Source organism: Pseudochaenichthys georgianus, chromosome 16 (genome assembly GCF_902827115.2).
Source record: "Pseudochaenichthys georgianus chromosome 16, fPseGeo1.2, whole genome shotgun sequence".
Classification (NCBI taxonomy): Eukaryota; Metazoa; Chordata; class Actinopteri; order Perciformes; family Channichthyidae; genus Pseudochaenichthys; species Pseudochaenichthys georgianus.
In genome coordinates this window covers 40777415-40798184 of record NC_047518.2, presented here as the reverse complement: position 1 = coordinate 40798184, position 20770 = coordinate 40777415, and the positions used below count along the sequence as shown (strand labels likewise).

At 40.7% G+C, this 20770-nt stretch overlaps 2 protein-coding genes across 3 annotated transcripts in view; one reads left to right on the top strand and one right to left on the bottom strand.

The window, feature by feature from the left end:
• The window catches only part of LOC117460708 (tumor necrosis factor receptor superfamily member 5), a 26822-nt gene extending 18618 nt beyond the window's left edge, over nt 1–8204 (top strand). Inside the window, exon 10 of the mRNA XM_071205975.1 lies at nt 8127–8204. The gene's annotated coding sequence lies outside the window, so the exon portion shown is untranslated. The remainder of the gene's footprint in view (nt 1–8126) is intronic.
• The window catches only part of ptpn6 (protein tyrosine phosphatase non-receptor type 6), a 24357-nt gene that overhangs the window by 1623 nt on the left and 1964 nt on the right, over nt 1–20770 (bottom strand). For both annotated transcript variants that reach the window (XM_034102123.2, XM_034102126.2), the window contains 13 exons: nt 20457–20579; nt 18617–18811; nt 12460–12643; nt 10491–10607; nt 8159–8284; nt 7185–7281; nt 7011–7090; nt 6677–6823; nt 4825–4956; nt 4342–4496; nt 934–1001; nt 702–853; nt 307–374 (listed from right to left, as the gene is read on the bottom strand). In XM_034102123.2, the coding sequence (XP_033958014.1) occupies nt 307–374; nt 702–853; nt 934–1001; nt 4342–4496; nt 4825–4956; nt 6677–6823; nt 7011–7090; nt 7185–7281; nt 8159–8284; nt 10491–10607; nt 12460–12643; nt 18617–18811; nt 20457–20579 (1644 nt within the window). The remainder of the gene's footprint in view (nt 1–306; nt 375–701; nt 854–933; nt 1002–4341; nt 4497–4824; nt 4957–6676; nt 6824–7010; nt 7091–7184; nt 7282–8158; nt 8285–10490; nt 10608–12459; nt 12644–18616; nt 18812–20456; nt 20580–20770) is intronic.

The window sequence follows — 20770 nt, the reverse complement described above, 5'->3', positions numbered from 1 at the left end:
GAAACTACAATAGGGTAAAACATATTTTCAGTGACTCAAATGAATGCGACATTTACATGTTTTGCTGTTTAGTCCCCAGGATGAAAAAGATTAAACGTAGGTGGAGTTTAGTTGAGTCTACACCGTGTCTTCCCTCCAAGGTCAAACTGTCTGCTGATAGAAGGCTGAATCTGTGTTTTTGCTAAGAAAGTAGGGCAGCAGTGTGAGCTTTAGAGGAGCCTTGTGAATGTATTAAGACCATCCAATTCACACACAAACACGCGTGCACACACACACACACACACACACACACACACACACACTCACTTTGAGACCTTCCTGCTCGCTGGTTGGTGTTTTGTGAGTTGCAGATTTCCATACTCTGTCTCAGTTTCCTGGTGAAGAGAGAAACAGACACAGAGATGAGGGTTACTCGAGCACAGACAGGTTTTTTATTATTATTATGTGGTTCATTGTTTTCGCTCTCTAGGTCAATGTTCATCTTTCACAAGCTCCTCTCTGATAACGTATCATTCTGCTGGCTTTAAATTCCTCAGCTGTGGCGTTCAAATCAGCAGCCAAAAGTGCAAAGGCCTATTGACATATGTATCTCTGTTTTCTTTTCTTGGACCGAGTGCCTGTTTGCCCTGTATCAATCCATGGTTCAGCCACAAGAAACATGTATTCCCTTGTCCTCTCTCTGCGTCTTCTCTGGAGCTCACCATGGAGGCACAGTCTTTGGCCTTGGTGGTCTGAATGTACTCGGACACAGCCAGGTAGATGAACTTGTACTGGGCCTCCGTCTGCACCATGCCTGAGCGCTGCTCTCGCACCATCTGGATGTATTTTGGGATGTCAAGTTCACAGTCCAAACCTAGAGAGATATATTACATTAGAAAAAGCTAAATAACTGTGTATTTTTACTCAATACATTTACTAATATTGTTGTATTACCTATAGAGTCGATGGTCACGAGGATCATGTCGATCACTACAATCGTGCCCGTTCGACCAATTCCAGCACTGCACAAATACAGAGAAGAAACCATGTTAATGCATCTTACCATCAATAAATCAAGACTTAAACTGAACATCATTAAATACAGATGAGGCTGACTGGATTTAAAGGGATAGTTTGGATGTTTTTAACTGGGTGTTAAGACAGTACCGTACTTTTCGGACTATAAACCGCGACTTTTCCCCCCATTTTTTTTGTACAGCTAACGGCCACTAGGGAACCTCCTAAATCTATGGATTTTACAGGTAAAATGAACCACCTTTAACACTATGGGCTCTATGACCGGTCCGCGCCCGCCACCTCCAGCTTTTCCTGCTGGAGCCCGGAAAAGAGTGAGACAGGTAGCGCGCCAAAGTAAAAGTGGAACCGAGAGACAGAACGAGAGCAAGACAGACGGACAATTTAGCTGCTGCGGCTTATATGCAGGTGCGCTTTATAGTCCGAAAAGTACGGTACTCATATTTCAAATTCACCAGACTCAATTGACAAAAACAGTAATTTAGCCTCACAGCAGTTGCTGGACTTTCTCTGCCTCAATTGAGCTGTTGATCTGTTTTTTGTGTTATAATATGACTTTGGTGTTTTCAAGGGTTAGTTTGGACTCACCAAAAATGCAAACTAACTAAAAGGCTTATGCAGTCGTGGACCTGCATCTCATCTGCCTGCAAGGTTAAATGTCTGTTTTTGTCAGGGGCGTCTGGTGGCTTTGAAGACAGCATATTAACTTCAGTTCTCAGTGGAAAAAAAAGTCTGATGCTAATGGAAAGCGATACAAATATTCGTATAATAGCATAAAGTTAAACTGATAGGTGGGTAAAATAAATGTTGCTGCTGCAGAACACTAGTTTGTTCCTGCGTTGATACATGTATGTTTCTCCATACTGGGTCATGCTTACTGCCGTCTACTGAAGGTAAATCACTGAAGATAAGTGCCTCATACAACCCCACTTGAAAAAATCCGAACAATGCCTATAAAGCAGTCGCATGTCAAAAGTGGATTAGTTGTGTTAAGGGAAAGTATGGGACAGCTGTACAGCTTTGTGAAAATGCTTACATACCAAAAATACTTAAATAAGAGTCTTGTAATAATTTAAACAACAGGTTTAACGTGGCACAAGCCGCCTCAGTATCCGTCACATCACACGGGGGAAATTCCATACGGATAAACTATAAGTGGACTCAAACACTTTTGTTCAACAACTACTAATCTTATTCCTGATAATATAATCATTTTAATCTTCTCTAAGGGTTATCTACTCACTTATCGTTCACTTAGTTCTGTGTCGTTTTTCACAACATGACACCAGTACAGATGTCTTTCCAGCACGTCACACATCTGAAGTTTGAGGATTTACGACCTTCCTGACACAGAGTGTGACCCGACATGAATAAACCAACATCTGGGAAACACATGGGCTGCAGTCGAATAGTCCAAAGATCAGCTCCTAAATTCTAACCCTATCGTCTATTCCTTGACCTCTGAGTGAAACGTCACGGGGTTAAGGGATAGTGGATAGGAGAATTCAAAAGGACTTAGGAGAAGAGAGTGCAGTGCTTTAGAGAATCAGAATGCACTTTGAATGTGCGTCTGCCGCTGTGGGGGAACTATGGAAACTACAGTTTTCTATACAGCGGACTACAACATGGATGTTTAATAAGAACGAGGGACTGCTGTAAACTCATCTAGAGACTCTGCTCCGTGCTCTGATGCTGCTGCTTTGCTTTATGAACGTGGACAACAGAGAAACATATTCTTCATGACCAAAGTTGGAATTGAAATAAAAAAGGAAAGTGAAACTTATGCTCGTCACCCTCTCCCTCCGGTCCACATTAATACCAATGATCCCAATACGTATGATTGTATGAACTAAAGATCTTAAAATCAATACAGATGTATTTATTATAAACGTTAGTCCTTAACATCTATCATGTGTATATCACCATTCAAACATCTTTTAGAAGTTGAACAAACCCCACACAGCTCAGTAAAGACTGAAATGTTGACTTTATTTGATAATTTCAGTAAAAACTAACGTTCATATTTCTCTTTTTGATTATAATACTGATGAACGTTCAAAACAAAGCACTTTGGCAACTTACCACCTACGTTATAAAATGCTTAATAAGCACCGTAACTTTCATGATATCATTTCTCGGTCATAATCGGTTGTTTCCGTGAACGGCCGACTGTTGAGTGACGGCAAATGCTGCGGCTGCAAGGCATTGTGGGGCAGCATTTTCGCTTCTCCTGTCAGTTAGGGAGGTCCAGTGGTTCCTAACGCTAAAGGAGGTTATAAAGGAAGTTTGAAACCTCCTTTCCTATCATTCTCATCATTCTAGAGAATTCGAACGGCACTTATCATGGCTGCCACTGAGGGACTTCCGGGTCATTTCACTCCTTTAGGAAGGTTCCTAAGCTAAATGGACTATTCGACTTCAGCCTCGGTGAACTCCTGCAAAACCTTTACATGAAAGAATGCCAGAGGTGTGACCAAGGCCTTGTGTCTGCACTTAAACCTCAGGCGAGTCCCAATCCTACACTTTGAGTTTCAAGTCCCAAACCAAGTCATAATGTATCTCTGTCTGTAATTGTCCACCTACGTTTTTTACATACAGCAATTTAGATTTTGTTCACCACGAGTAGTTTTTATTAATGAATGAAATAATCTTGCTGACAGGCGCTAATTAACATAATTTCTTAATAGTTCAACTTGATTGGATGATTTTTTACGTTGGTCTTCTTATTTGTATTTCTGTTGTACCTATATGTTCACTTTGTTTTATGGGGTTTTATATTTTACATTTGATATTGTTGCATCGACTGTCTTACCTGTCAGAGAGAAACCTTTATTTTATTGTTATTATCATACATCGTACCTCCTTGTGTCTATTAACCTGATGAAATGTTATATTTTGCTGCATGCACCTTTTAAAGTTCTTAACAAGTAATCTGAGGGGAAGTTTGTTTTAACTTGTGATGTGTCATTTTGTAAAGCACTTTGAGCTGCATGTGTTGTATGAAAAGTGCTATATAAATAAAGCTTATTATTATGTTGGATTGATTAAAACAAATTTGCTAGAAATAAGAAGTATTAACGCAAGGTGATTAAGGGAATGATAGCAGCGAGTTCTCTGCTAAAAACCTCTCCACAATGAGCAGTGTATATATACCTGTATATCTATATTCTATTTTATTGTATTTACTTGCACTATTATCTGTTTTATTGGGTTGCACTGTTGGAGGAGCCTGTGACCTAAGATTGTCATTGTCATAACTACACTGTAGCTATGCACACACGACGATAAAAGCCTGGTGATGCTCTTCTCTCCCCAGGTGAGTCGCACCTGCAGTGGATGATCATGGGTCCAGCGTCGGGGTAGACTTCCTGTTTGGAGTTCACCTGACCGAGGAAACTGAGGACGCCGCCGGGCTCCTGAGGGACGCCGTGGTCCGGCCAGCTCATGTACTGGTAGTGCCAGATGGTGCGGGAAACATTACGCTGGGAGAGGGAAACATTATGGGGTTACGATTAGAAAGCACTCAAATCCAGCACCACACACTTTACGCCGCTATGGACAGTCTTGCACTAATGTACATTCCCAAAGATATTGAAGTGACTGTTATTTTTGTATATATTGATTGTTGTGCTTTTATTTAGGTCTTAATGTGTGCATATGTGTAAATGTGTCTTTGATATATAGGTATATACATATTTGTTTTGTATTCGGGATTGTGGGAAACGGTATTTCGACCTCTGTCTGTACACACAAACTGAAAGATTGACAATAAAGTTGACTTTGAAATCAAAGAGGGTGTTTTGAGGTTACCTTGTTCACAAGAGCGATCTCCAAAACTCTGATCTTGTAATCTGTCGCTTCTCTCTCTGAAGTCAAGGTCACCAGGAAGGCGCCGTACTCCTTAGCGCTCTGAAGGTCGGGCCAATACGGCACACATTTATTCTGCACACAAAATAAAGAATATATAAAGTCAATTCTAACATATCTCCAGGGAATTGTTGTTGAGGTTTTTTGTGGATTATTTTGAACGCTTTGCATATTTGTATAATTTCTTAATTGGAACCTCTTGTACTAACGTAGAGCGTGTTGTTGTCTTTCTTAGTTTTGGAACTTTGTGTGTTTTAATATGTTGCCCAAGCCCATGACACACACTGTTTATTGTAAAGGGAATAGGTTCTCTCAACTAAGGACGCTGAGTGAAAAAGTGTTCAGAAAGATAAAACTGAAATCAGATCAGCTCTGATTTATTTATATCATCTGCCGGTTCATTCTTAAAAATAAATGTCACCCACAACAATAAGGAAAACTGCAACTAGAAACAACAATGAGAGCCATTTGATCTAAATATCAAAAGATGATGGAAGCCATTGCAGTGACGAAGGCTGGGATTTATATTTACAGTGTGCTGCATACTCCATAAAATACAACAGTGTTCGATAGGAGTATGTTTCCAAAACATGCGTGACTTAAAGGTCCCATGTCATGCTTTTCCGGTTATCACCCGTCCCCTTGTTGTTACGAAGGTTTTTCTGCATGTGAACGGTCTGCAGTCACAAACCCTCAAAGTACACCCTGTAGCGAGTACAACTCTAACACAGAAAGACCTGTCTGTGCTGCCCCTGAACGCCTCGTTGGAGATTTCTCATTTTCCATTGTTTGCCTCCTGGGTTCTGTGACGTGTGAAAACCCAAATCAACAACAAATGACCGGATTGGCCCAAATGGACCAATCCGTGGAGCCCCTCACACACCAGGATCCCTTGGCGAACTAACAGGGAGTCCCATTGACTTGCATAGAGCTCCCTGGTTAGTAATAGACGAGTTGGGATCGCGGAGTAATGCGCTCCGCAGACCCATTCTCACAGCGTTAGAAACCTTTTTCTTACTCAATATCAAGCCACACTTATTGCTTTTACTTTGGCTGTGAGTGTTTGTGTGTGCTCAGGATGAGTTTCGCTTGTTCTCGCTGTATCGCTGACACGGAAACCTGTCCACTCCTCGCAGCAGCGGCGAGCAGCAACGAGCCTAGCAACGAGCCGACCAATCAGAGCACACTGGGCTCACAGGGAAGGAGGGGGGGGCAGGAGCTCCAACAAGCCGTTTAGGACAGAGATTGAATACACATACTATACAGAGATGCTGTGAGAAACCAATGCGAGTTTGGAAAATTGACAATTTAAATCTATTCTAGTAGACCTCAACAATGGAAATATGATCAGTAGAAATGGCCATGACGTGGGACCTTTAAAGGTGGGGTAGGTAATTTTGGAGAAACCAGATCGAGTGCGCTAGAATTTGAAAATACACAGCGGGAAAAAATCTGCCACTTCCTTACAGAGCCCTTCCTCCAACACACACGAACGCGCAATGGATTTTTTGTCAAAGCACTTCAGATGTTCATTGCTATCGGGATGTTCAGAGCATTCCAGGGAATATAACAAAAAGTGTATCTCGAGCCGGTTCCTCAAACTTACCTACCCCACCTTTAAGGAAGGGATTTCCCTTATTAAATATCAATCAGATATTTTGGCCTTTTTAGCGTTTCATGCTTTCAGTTAAAATGATTTTCAAGAGATCCCGACACCTGGGTGGAATCTGGGAAAAATATAAACGCTGTCAGTATTTCAGAAAAGACACATCATGTAAAAACCCTTAATACTGACCCGGCCTTTCTCGACCTCTCGTGTCGTCATGACGATCACCCTGGTGTTCTCCTGCCACACCATCTGCCAGAAATTGTTGACAGTTGTTGCCAGGCAACCCTGGGTGGCGATGTAAACTTTAGGTTTGCTGCTCTCCGACAGTTTGTTCTGGGTGAAAACAACAACAAATACAGGAATAAAGGATTGTGGGAAACGGTATTTTGACCTCACTGTCTCTACACACAAACTGAAAGATTGACAATAAAGTTGAATTTTACTTTGAAAGAATAGTAAACATTTCTGAGGATTATTGTCGTTGGGATTTTGTCGTTTTTTGTGTTATTTTGAGACTTACTTTCACGTAGTTGGCGTTGATGTAATCTGAACCCACGACCTCGGGGTCCATGTCCTGCAGGGCGACCCGGGTCTCGTTGACTTGGTTAAAGAAGAAGAACAATTGGTTAATGTCAGCGATCAACACGTCTCATGAGATTTGGTTAATGAGGAAGATGAAATGATTGAAACTCACAGGGAAGAATATTCTTGTATCTGTTTTTGCTCTTGTTTTCTGGCCTCTGACCCTCCTCTCGGCTCTTCTTCACCTTCGCCTCGAACTTTTGAAGAGCCTGGCGGGACAAAGAGACGACTGTGTTACACTAAGTGTGCCCTAAATTGTTACTAATAATATATAGTATGTGTATTTTATACTAATTGTTTGCCATTAGTATATAAGAGAGGAACATATATGACAGTATTCCATTAAAATCAAACTATGACTCAGCAACTACCAATAGTGTAAAGTGTCCACACTGAAGATTAGACAGTTAAGCAATTAATGGATCAGTCGTTTGTCAGAAACATCCTGCTTTTGAGGCGTTGTTGTTGTTTTGATAAATGTCTTGTATCATTAACTAAACGTCATTACATTTTGGACCACTCTAGGGAAAAAATTAAGTAACGATTAGCCTTTTTTTACAATAACCTGACATTTTGTAGCTAATTAATGAGAAAAACATCTAGTCAACAATATTCTAGTTTAGGAAAGTAGTCAACACCACCTGCATTTAATAAATAGTTAAATAAGCTATAAAAGCAGCTCTTTAATTTAATGTCATTCTGGTTTGTTATGTAGTGTTTTAAGTATCATTTCTCTTCTACTCAAACCCTGCTGTGATTTATTACGCAATCTCCACCGCCACACGATGGTAGCATTGCACCTGTAGTCCTCCACAGTCCCTGAAGTCAGGAAGTGACTTTATACGCACTCAATCTGTCCTAAAAAGTCTGAAGCATACTTTACTTCCCCCGCTTCAGAGCACCACTGTGGTTCTTGTATCACAGACAAAGGCATCAATGTTGGACGTCTCTCGTTTGTTTTTTTGTATTTTTTCACCTTAAAAAAAGGAGTAGCTCTACTCATCTCATTGAACCTGTATAATGACAATAAAGGATTCTATCTATCTATCTTTAGGAAACATGACTACGGCTGGGGTCAAATCTTACGTCAAACTCCTCCCAGAATCCGGCCTTGGTCTTCTCGCCCTCGCCCTCCTGCGGCTGCTGCGTCAGGTCCAGCTGCTTCACCCGGCTGTCGATGTCTCCCGCGTTCACCCGGGTGGAGAAATACGGCTGCAGAGAGGGGAAGAGACAGAGAGCATGTTCAGATTGTTTATCTTATTTCACATCACATATTATTGTTATTAACATGGTTGTTTAAAGGTCCACTGTTATACCACTTTGTACAAATGTGCTTTGAAAAATACTGCTCCTGCCAATAAAGCTTCTTGGAGTTTGAATGTGAGTGAGAGAGACCAACTCAACTTTAATGTGATTATTCACAAAAAATATGTATAAATTACCTGGGCTGTTTCTATTTATTCTTTATTATTCTTCATCTATCTTTTATTAACGCAAAGAATATACTTTTTGTAATTACCTGGGCTGTTTCTATTTATTCTTCATCTATCTTTTATTAACACAAAGACGATACTTTTTGTAATTACCTGGGCTGTTTTTATTTATTTTTTATTATTATTTATCTATTTTTTATTAACGCAAAGAATATACTTTTAGTAATTACTTGGGTTATTTTTCTAATGACTATTTTTAGGATTCAAGGCACAGATATTTGTATGTTTACTGCATATAAAAAATGTTGATGGTATTTCTAACAAAGTACATGTATGGTCAAAATAGGTCGAGATTACAAATATATATATTACATTACATTACATATCACTTGTTAGACGCTTTTATCCAAAGCGACTTACACACTCAATACTGTGGACAATCCCCACAGGAGCACTTTGGGGTGAAGTGTCTCAAGGACACACCGACATGCTGACTGCAGTGGGGTTTGAACCTGTGCTCCCCATCCACTGCGCCACAAGCCATATTACCATACATGGACACACATACACACACCGTTATGTAAATTAAATGTTGTGTTCTTGGCAGTACAGTCTAAAAGAGGGCAATAAAGCGGATTTAACTCTGAGCTTGAGTGAGCATGAGGCTGCGGCCCCACGAGGACGAAAACGGCTAAACGCATAGGATTAACACAAACGCAATCGCAAACGGCTTCCGTCCACATGCAATAATTATCCGGATAGTGTCTGCCCACACGAGACCGCTCCGTTTTGCTCCAACCGCTGGAGAAGCTGCAGTACATATGCAGGAGCCTGTAGGTGGCGCTGTAACTTCCTCCACAAAAGCAGCGAAGAAGAAGGTTGTCATGGTTGCCCTTCTGTTTATTCTCCGCGGTGGGGGCCGAGGGAACCGGGCAGAGTTTTTCGCCAGTCAGCGTGTATTAAAGTTGAAATCTTCCGGACAAAATTATGAAAGTGCCGGTCAAAGGTCTTCTTTGTTATTTATTGAGCTTTAAAACAAATGAATAACGACTCTATATAATATAATGATAAAATACACGGAGCCTCTCTTTTTCCTCCTTCTCTTCGGACAGCGCCAGTGTCTGTCTCATGCAGCAGCTCATCCAGTAATCAGTGACCCGGCCGACTGTAAAAATAAACATATTTATAACTAGTTTAGGGAGTTTGAGAGGTAATTAAAATAGCTAAGGGCGATGATCTGACTTGAAGTGTGTGTTTTGCTGCAGCGGGAGGAGCTTCAGGTGAGCAGAGCTGCGTGTCTCCGTCCTGTCAGATTAGACTTCACTCGCGAGAGAAAGATAAATAATCTGAATTCAGGGTGCAGTTTACTTTGACGTGGGGGTGAGCAGCAGAGGTGGGGAGAGGCGGGGCTATTGCCTCATCATTATTGCTGTAGATGTTGCACAAACAACTGTAGCATGGTCAATAGGGTCCGGAGCACGATAGCAACTCTGCGATCCGCCATTGTTGTTGTTGTTGGTGGCGAAACACTTCAGCACTGGCGCGGGGTAAGCGGAGGTGAGCAGAAGAGGTGGGGAGAGGCGGGGCTATTGCGCAATCACTATCAGTGATCTGAAAATGTCCGTATAGGGCGCACACACGGAGCTGTTTGACCCCCCAGAGAGTGGCGTATGCATTTCTATCCACCTTGGGACCCGTTGTCGTTTCCTCAGTCGTTTAGTGCCATATTCGGTCGTCCTCGTGTGGCCGAACGGTCTATATGACACTAAACAGTAACGCAAACGACCGAATTCGTCCTCGTGGGGCCACAGCCTCAATAACACTCTTGTGACAAACACAACACACCTTCAGTAGGTCAACAGAGCTGTGAGCAACGCTTCCTTTCTGTGCGCTGCTCAAATAAATGACCTGTTTCCGGTTGTTTCACAGCGGACTGGCGCTCGCTCTCATTCTGACATCTGTTTTATCATTTGGAAAATATGCACCTGTTTGAGATGCACCCAGTTCCCGGAGATCTCCTCGATGCCTTTACGTTTGTAAAACTCCACCAGGTCTGTGAGCGTGTCGCACATCTCTGAACCGCCCACTGTGTACCTGTCGTTCTGCACACACACGGGAAACACGGCTCGTCAGGGAACACACACATCTATGTATATACGTTGATTTGATTGGAACAGATGACAGTTATAATCGCTGGAGCTGGAAAAAGTGCTATTTAAGATCCACGGTCGTTAGGCAGGAGGAAATAACACAATAATACAGATAAAGTAAGTACAGATAAACAATACATAAGTAAAACTTCGATTGTACTACAAGTTAAAAAATACTTTAAGCCATTATAGGGATACATAAACTGGTTATGTTAGTAATAAAGTTCAAAAGAGAAGCAATCAAAATAAAAACAAGGGTGCTTCAATAAAATAAGAAAACCCACAATTTGTGCTTTTTGTCAAGATTTAAATGAATAGGATAGTAATTAAAAATAATATAATAGAGCGTTTTGTGACACAGACTTTCAGCCAACACTTAAAGGTGGGGTAGGTAAATTTGAGAAACCGGCTCGAGATCGCTAGAATTTGAAAATACACAACCGGAGAAAATCTGACACTTCCTCACAGAGCCCCTCCTCCAACACACACGAACGCGCACATGACCAATGAGGGCACGCGATAAATTTGTGCCCCGATGGAAGGCTGACAGGCAGGTAGGCCATCCAATTGGTTTGACTTTTTACAGTATTACGGTTTCCACAGATGAAATGTTTTATGGATTTTTTGTCAAAGCACTTCAGATATTCATTGCTATCGGGATGTTAAGAGCATTCCATGGAATATAACAAAAAGTGTATCTCGAGCCGGTTTCTGAAATGTACCTACCCCACCTTTAAGGTATTTAATACATAGTGAGTTTGATTGTGATTGACAATAATTAAAAGAGTTTTACTGCTGATAAAATGAATGTGCGTTGTGTAAAACACACGTTTACTGAAGTATTTGCTGACACCGCAGAGCTGAGTACGGTTTGGAAACTGACCTAATCTTCTCCACACGGTCATGAAAAACCGTTTGAGATCGCTCAGCTAATCTCAGGATAATCTGCGGCACCTCGGCGCCGCACACAAAACAATGGCTTCCATTTAAATGACGTCTGAGCGGTGTTTCCGACGACGTGTTAAAATAAACAAGATGCAAAAGCCCTGGTGCTGACGGAAAGACGCAATCTATGGACATGAGTTTCAGAGGACGGCTGTGTGAGCTGCTGCGAACATCATAACCACACATTTGATAAGAGTTACTGGTGAAAATCTAATATCACAGATTCTTTATCGTTTCCTGAGCGAGGCCAAAGGTCGTCAACATCAGGCTCTTTAAATATTCAGAAAGTACTCAAAAATAAAATTTAGAAGGCAGCTTTTACTCAAATTCGAGGCAAATGTGGTCGATATTTTTAAATGACAGCGGAAAACATATTTTTAAACAAAATAGTTAGAATATTTCCCACTTTTTAATTATTTGATTTATTCATTTATTTGCATTATTTTATAGTATTTGTTTTATTCTGTCTTACTTTTATTAATAGGGTTTTTACTTTTGGATTATTTTATTGCACTTGTATTTCTTCCCCACTTTTACTGGTTTTAATGGAAACATTTGGATTATTCTATCGTGACATGCTTTAACTCAAAAGGAAAGTCTTAGTTTTAGTTTTTCTTGTGGTGTTTGAAACGTTGATATGTTTGTTTATACAAAGTAAAACTGGGCCTGACATTTATAACCAATAGAGTTGAAATATGAGAAAAAGTATTGTATTGCATAAGACAGGGGAACTGAGTACACATTTCAGAGTGTACTACACAACTCTGGGAATACCCTGCAGTATTTCACATGATGTCAAACCCTATTTCCATGCACCCGTTATCTTGCATGGAACACACACACACACACACACCCCTACCTGACACATGATCTTGATGTGGGACACCCTCTTGGCCCCCGTCTTGCTCGTCTCCTCCGTCAGCACCGACAGGACGAAGTCTCCAGGCTTGGACAGAGACTCTCTCACCAGGAAGGTCCCCGGGTCGTCCCGCACACACAGCAGCTTCTCTGCATTGGGCCCTGAGAGGTGACCGTGGTACCACCTGAGACACACACACACACACACACACACACACACACACACACACACACACACACACACACACACACACACACACACACACACACCCACAAACACCCCCACACACACACACACACACACACACACACACACACACACACACACACACACACACACACACACACACACACACACACACACACACACACACACACACAGCTGTTATACACTGGGTACACGTCTCTGAAGATATTAGCACAATAGCTACAGTGTAGATATGGCAATGACCAACCGAAGTCACGGGCTCCTCCAACAGTGGGACATATATATAGGACATAGAACAAGTCAAACGGATACAACTGTGCGAGAGAATGTTTTGAGATGCGCAAGTAAATACAAATAACATAGAAATAGTGCAAGAAGGGTCTATATATAAGTAAATAATAATATAATATAAAGATGAATAATTAGCAAGATGCGAACAGGTGAATGTTATGGATGATCTTTTAAAAAGTTCAGGTGTGGAATGGTCTTAAAAGGTCTTAAAGCATTTCATGACATTCTGTTTATTCATATTGTGTATTTGATAGTGACACCATTTTGTATTCATGCACAAGGTTTTTTCGATATGCCGATGTGATAAAGCAAATCATTAAAGCAAATCGAATTGGAACCAATAAAGAATATCTAATGAGATGAGATGCACAGCTCCTCCTCTTCAAATTAATATAATGCTCATATGTAACTAATTGAATTGTCAGACTCTACTTACTATTTTGTTTATTTATATTTCTTGCGTACTCACTTTTCACAATAGCTTTTTGAAATCCTTCAGTTTTCTCTTTGCCTCTTTGAATTGCTCTCAGTGTGTTTATGAAATCAGATTCCTTGTTTGTGTAAACCCTTGGAATAAAAGCAGAATCTGATCATAATGATACTTCAAAGGAAACTTCACCGACAAAATGACTATTTATAATTCAACAACTCACCCACTGTTAATTGAACTCTTAAAGAAAACTCAGTTAAAGGTGGGGTAGGTACGTTTGAGAAACCGGCTCGAGATCGCTAGAATTTGAAAATACACAACCGGAGAAAATCTGCCACTTCTTCACAGAGCCCCTCCCCCAACTCACACGAACGCACACATGACCAATGAGGGCACGAGATAAGTTTGTGCCCCGATGGAAGGCTGACAGGCAGGTAGGCTTTTTACAGTATCACGGCTTCTACAGATGAATTTTTTTTTATGGATTTGTTGTCAAAGCACTTCAGATATTCATTGCTATCGGGATGTTAAGAGCATTCCATGGAATATAACAAAAAGTGTATCTCGAGCCGGTTTCTGAAACTTACCTACCCCACCTTTAATAAAGAATCCAAAAACCTAAAGTGCATTGAAGTGAACTGGGGCTGCCTTTGACTTAAAAAATACAACCCAAGTCTGATGTATTCAGTCGTATGCTCAACAGTTTCCGGTACCACTTTACAATAAGACTACCCTTATAAAGGATTCATAAAGGGTTTATAATTAGGTTCTAAACACTTTGTTAATCATTAAGAACCATTTATAAACCAGTTCTAACACAGGCTCACTATTTGGCAAGATGACTAAGCCTTATATTGGCACTAGCTTACTTCGTCTTCTTCATCAGCCAGCATCCTTGGTATCTGTTGTTCACCGAGTTGAATCTCCCCCTCCATCTTGATGTTTCTTGGCATCTCTTTATGACCATTTATTAATGAGTTATACCATTTCTAATAAGGCTTAGCAGTACAGATAGATGTGGGCTCACTATTTGGCAAGCAACCGGTCACAGTTGCCCTGTCTTATAAAAGCTTATTAATGATTTATAAAGTGTTCACAACTTAATTAATAAATGAATTACAAACTATTTGTAAACCCTTTATAAGGCTAGTCTTATTGTACAGTGGTTCCCAGTTTCCCACACACACGCATGAACTCTAAACCCTCCCCATTTAAAACACCTCTGCACTACTCCTCGTATATTAAACAATAAGGTTGAAGAGATGTTTTTATATTAGCTTTCAAAACACTGGACAAATGACACACATGTTTTAGAGATAATACAAAATAGGTTTTAACATAGATTTTCTCTTGCCCTTAATTCGATTTTCTTTAAGGGTTTCTTTCGCTGTGGAGGCATGCAAGAATTCAAAGCAACACGCGGCAAGTAGAAGATATCTACCTGGTTCTTTTGCAAGTGAAGCACTCCATTTTCCATCTCGTGAAATGCATTTAAATGTCAAGTACCTGCACGATGCAATAATACATGCTGACACAGGAAACTAATATACAAATGGTCATTTTGGGGCTGAGGTATTCCAGCAAAGAACAAGCCGTCTTCTTACTGTATGTGAGCCCAGTTGAATGTGTGTCTGCGAATAGCGTGTGTTAGCGTGCGTTCAGGGCTCAGCGGTCGTCTGCCTCTCACTGATGTGGTGCACGAGACCGTCCCTCTCCACACACCGAGCGCAAATAGAAAGCCACAACAGAATCTGGTGCATTCGTCGTATACATGCAGTTAAAAACAGCAAGTACACATGTTGCTATTACAGGCCGACATATTTCTGTCCCCGGCGGTGTGTGTGTGTGTGTGTGTGTGTGTGTGTGTGTGTGTGTGTGTGTGTGTGTGTGTGTGTGTGTGTGTGTGTGTGTGTGTGTGTGTGTGTGTGTGTGTGTGCAAGTGTGAAGGCTCACTCGGTCAGGTTGGGCTGCGACTTAAATTTAGGCACTGTTCTCGATTTCTTCTTCTAAACTTCCTGTTATGCGGTCGGAAAATTTCTGATGGCAGATTTCGTGGCCGAAGAGGACAGATTATTTATAGCCTTCGCACACAAACACACACACACACACACACACACACACACACACACACACACACACACACATTCATGGTTAGTATTTACAACAGGTTGCATGGAGCACCTGCGGACTAAAAAGCAATGCACTTTTGCAGAAGATAAGGGACAGCTTGTGCACGGGAATCATTTATTTAAAACTGTAAAATTAAACTATGCACATCCAAGATTAACACGCAATCATCAACCTGCAATTACATTCAACAACCTTATCTTTCCTCTTTGCTGAGAACAGATAAGCCTCCAGATACATGACATAAATGTGTGTGTGTGTGTGTGTGTGTGTGTGTGTGTGTGTGTGTGTGTGTGCGTGCGTGCGTGTGTGAGATGAGGAAGAGGCAGCCAGCGAGTGAGCAAGAACTCGATGGAGTGTGCAATAAGAGGAAGGCACGCCGGGTCTGGCCACTGCTTTCAAATGTGTCAAAACTTAAAGTTTCCAACCGCAGAAACAAAAGGGAAGTTAGACAACTGACAGAGAGAGAAGGACGAGGGGGGGCAGAGCCTCCAGCAAGGGTGAAGTACACAGTCACACACACACACACACACACACACACACACACACACACACACACACACACACACACACACACACACACACACACACACACGATAGAAAGTCCTCCTTGACTCATAAAAGCGGTTCATGCCGATGAGCTTATCAGGTGGACACGAACCTACTTTAAGAAGCTGCACGATGTTTCTAGCTTGTAGAAAAAGGCCTTTCATAATCAAACTTCTGCAGTGAATTTAAATATGCATTGTGAGCTAATTAGAATAAAAAGTATGAGGATAAATGGGTTTTCAAAGTGCAAACAGATTGAGATTTGTATCGTGTTCACGGAAACAGTTTGGAGCAGTATTTGATGTGGTTTGCAGATGTTGGAAATAATCTAGTGACTATATTTAGCAAACGGAGATGCTTACGACTTTCTGAAAGCTACGATTACAAACAACGACATTACAAATAGCTTTAAGTCCTATATGTCAAATTATAGTTTTAAGAAGACGTTATGTCTGTTATTTAGTGAATAGGATGAGTGTGAAACAAAGTTAGGTCTAATCTAAACAGTGAAGTTTCACATAAAATAGAAACACGATTATTCCTCACGAAAGGATGTTTTTCGATGTTGGGTATAAACTGGTATTCTGCGAGTAACTACAGCTGACGGGCCTCTGGAAAAGCGCTCGGTGCAACAATGAAACAGCCCTTCACTTAATGTGGAAGTGCTCGCGTCTCCGTTTGGCGAGTGGTTGCCCCATCTATTTCCAGTATCTGTGTGTGTTAAGAAAGAGGTCAGATTAAGCATGTTTTCCATCATTGCAGGAGTCGGACAAAAGGAGTATTCATTATTAACAGAAATCCATTTAAGATTTGTTACAGATTGCATAAAGATTGAAGACATTTTTCTTAAATATAATAGGAAGTACACATCCTTGAGTTTCTCCTTTTGGTCACGTTCATGTTGTTCATTGGTTTGTGTTTATGAACTAATTGTTGGTGTGAAGGTTTGTTCTGTTTTCTATTCCTCTATGGTTATATCGCTGTGTTGCATACATCACTTTGACTAAATCAAATATGTGTTCTTTAGATGTTTGCAAATTCACAGATTTCTGCTTTTTGAATAAGAACAGATAACATTTTATTTAACCTATCAACCACTAATACTGCTAGCACGCAGAGCGTTAGTCCGATCTGTTGGAGATATTTCACACGGATGTTCCCATCTTGACTGCAGCAGAGGTTTAACGTCTAACCAAAGCACAACTGAACTTAAATGAAATACACAAGTTAGTATAAAGTATAGTCTCCACGGCGGTGCACTCTCGGGTGTGGCTGTTTGTTTTCACTGACTCACAGAGTGACAAACACGCTATTATTAGACCTAAATGTATTTTCTAAAAGCTTCTAATAAAACACCTTCACCCCTCGAGGAAAGTATGAAACTCCATGGAATACCACGGTGAAAAGGACAATTATCCTCCGCCGTAAATAAACGAGAGGAAATAAAGCTTGTCATAGTTTAATTAAACACTGAACTAAAGTGTAGGCGGAGGCAGCTAGGTTCTGTCCGTCCGTCCGTGTGTGTGTGTGTGTGTGTGTTCAATATTAACCTACAGGGAGAGTAGTGTGAAGTACATTTACTCAAGTACAATTTTGAGTTACGTGTACTTTACCTAAATATTTCCATTTCATACTCCTTTATACTTTTATTCCACAACATTGTGGAAGCCAATATTTTAATGTTTTACTCCATAACAGCTTTATTTATTCGTAGATTTAAATTATTAGCTAATTCAAACCAAACATAAAATAATAAATACACTGTCATATAATTATAGGTTGAGATATCTAGCAGATATCGGCTCCCCTTCACCAGCTGTGATGAACACAATCATCATGATGCAGTAGTATGTATGATATGAAATGGCATAACGAGTACTTTTACCTTTAGTATACGTTAAGGACAATACTTTTGTACTTTAATTTTAAAGCAAGACTTTTACTTGTAACACAGTATTTTGACATGTTATCATTGTTACTTCAGCTTTCTTCCACCTCTGCTTCGTAGCTCTAGCTAGCTAACAAAATGCTACATTTTACAAATTAAATACGTAACCTTATGTCGGCACAAGAATACAAATAATGTGGTCATTCAAGTTATTATATTATCATCCTGAGTTCAAGTTATTATAGTATCATCCTGAGGGGCATACATGTTTTTTATTTCATGGAAATCTATCCTGCCTTTTAAATGGAGTATTTTTACAATTTACAAATGTGTTTTAGTTTATTTTTTATATTTCAATTTGGTGTAAATTCTTTAATCTTAAAATGTCTTATAATCATTATATTTTGGACCTTATTTTACAACTTATACACCAAAGCAAACTCCTTGCATGTGTAAACGTACCTGGCTATAGACCTGATTCTGATGGTCTTGGTGGAGGAAGTATGCAGATGTTTTTTCATAATATGTTTCTTAATGCTCTTGGCTCCTTTCAAAGCACCGAAGGACACCGTAAAATCATAAAATATTGGAAGGAACGGTTTAAGACAAGCGGGCCGTAACAGGGACCATGTAGGCACTGCAGCGAGCAGGGAGAGGGCACCCACCTCTCAGTGGTGGGGTCGGAGCAGTTCAGAGGGTACTTGAGCTCGATCATGGTGCAGTCCTTGTCCTGCAGGATGCCGTTCTCCTGCGTGTAATACTCCACCAGCTCGGACAGCGTAGCGAACTTCTCCCCGCCGTACAGGTCGTAGTAATCCCCCGTGTTCTGGATCCGGATGTGGGTCACCTGCTCGCCCACCCTGAGGGGAAACAACCCAAGAAAGTACCGTTTTTAGGGGCGACGATATCTAAATATCTGACTTCATACCCGATTGCTTTCCGGCAACCAAACAGATAATCCCAATTCAGACCAGAACCTCCCAGATTACAGTCAAATAAAACATCTCTATGACAGGAATGATAGTTCAAACTGCATTAAGATATTTCCTCACGGTTTATTTGCTCTTTTAGTAAAATTCACACGACGCACAAACGACACAAATCAAATCCTTCAATTGATATTTGATTCTTACAGATTATAAAATGTGTTTGGAGTAAAGTAGCTTAATCTGTAGTTTCGGTTTCTAGGTCCTCTTTTATATCATAATAAATAAAATACTGCCTGCCTTATAATAATCATTTTATTGTGGAGTTACCGCTAATCTAATTTAAGACCAGGAAGCAGAGTATTAATGTTCGTTAGATACTTCCTCGTCCTGCCCGGTGATAACACGCAGATCAAAGTTACAGACCTGCTAACCTGGAAGTTGCAGAGTTCATTTATACATTTACTTTTGAGCATAAACAGTGTGAAATATACAATGAGAAAGGCAGTCATTTCAATATGTCTTTCTTAGTGAATGGTCGCCCTGCCTCAAGGAGACGGGGGGACGAGTGCATACAACAATAATGTATGTATTCAGTTTAAAGACTCCAGTTGATCTAATGCCTTTGGGACGTGGGATGACGAGACATGTACAAAGGTGTCGTGTGAGCCTTCACTCTTGCACACACACTCCACACACACACACACACTCCACACGCACACACACACTCCACACGCAAGCATCATTTCTTGTGTTCTTTCAAATGTACGTAGAAGAGCCATGAGATGCGCTTACAGAACTTAAAATAGAGTAGTATGTGTTCTCCTCTGTGGAGATATAAAAGCAGAGATGACAAACGTACACACATCCTTTATTCAAGTAGAAGTACAGATACTCTTGTTTAAAAATACTCTGGTGAAAGTAGAAGTACTGACTAAACTTCTTTACTCAAGTAAAAGTAAAGAGGCTTTGAAGTGTACTTCAGTAAAAAGTACCCATAGCTAGCAGCTGTTTTAACGAGTACCTGACCTCCTTTTATATTAACAGAACAATAATGTCATTGTTAGCTAATGAATGTTTCCATGACAACGTTTCCATTGGTCCCTCTTCTTTAGAGAAGACCAGGAAGTGATGGATACACGGATCGTGTTCAAATCAATAGGCACGCAATGACTCTAAAGAATAATGACCACGCACCAACACACATTCAGACTAAAGGAACCAGCTGTTTGGGAAATGAGAGAAGTAGAAAGTACAGGTATTTGAGTTCAACATGTAAGAAGTAGAAAGTACAGGTATTTGAGTTCAACATGAGAGAAGTAGAAAGTACAGGTATTTGAGTTCAACATGTAAGAAGTAGAAAGTACAGGTATTTGAGTTCAACATGTGAGAAGTAGAAAGTACAGGTATTTGAGTTCAACATGTAAGAAGTCAAAGTAAAAGGTCGTCAGAAAAATAAGTAGTGGAGTAAAGTACTGAAACCAGAAAGATGTACTTAAGTACAGTAACAAAGTATTTGTATTCCGCTACTTCCCCCCTCTGGATAAAAGAGATATTTGCGGTGTTTCAGCTTCATTACCTGACAGAGAGGGAGAAATCTCCGGCGATTTTCTTGCTGGGTCGAGCCAGAAAGCTGCCGTGAATCCCCCGAGTCTTCAGCATGTCCTCGGCCTGCAGGCCTGTGATGTCTCTGTGGAACCACCTACACACACACACACACACACACACACATAAATATTGCAACCAGTACACAGAGATACAACAAAGAGGCAGGTACACGCAGTACCGTCCACCCCGTGTTATTTTCTCACGACAGAGAGGACCACAGAGGGTAAGAGTTTCTTCACTAAGGTCTCGTAAATGTCGCTTCATCTTTCCGTGTTTCACTTAAGT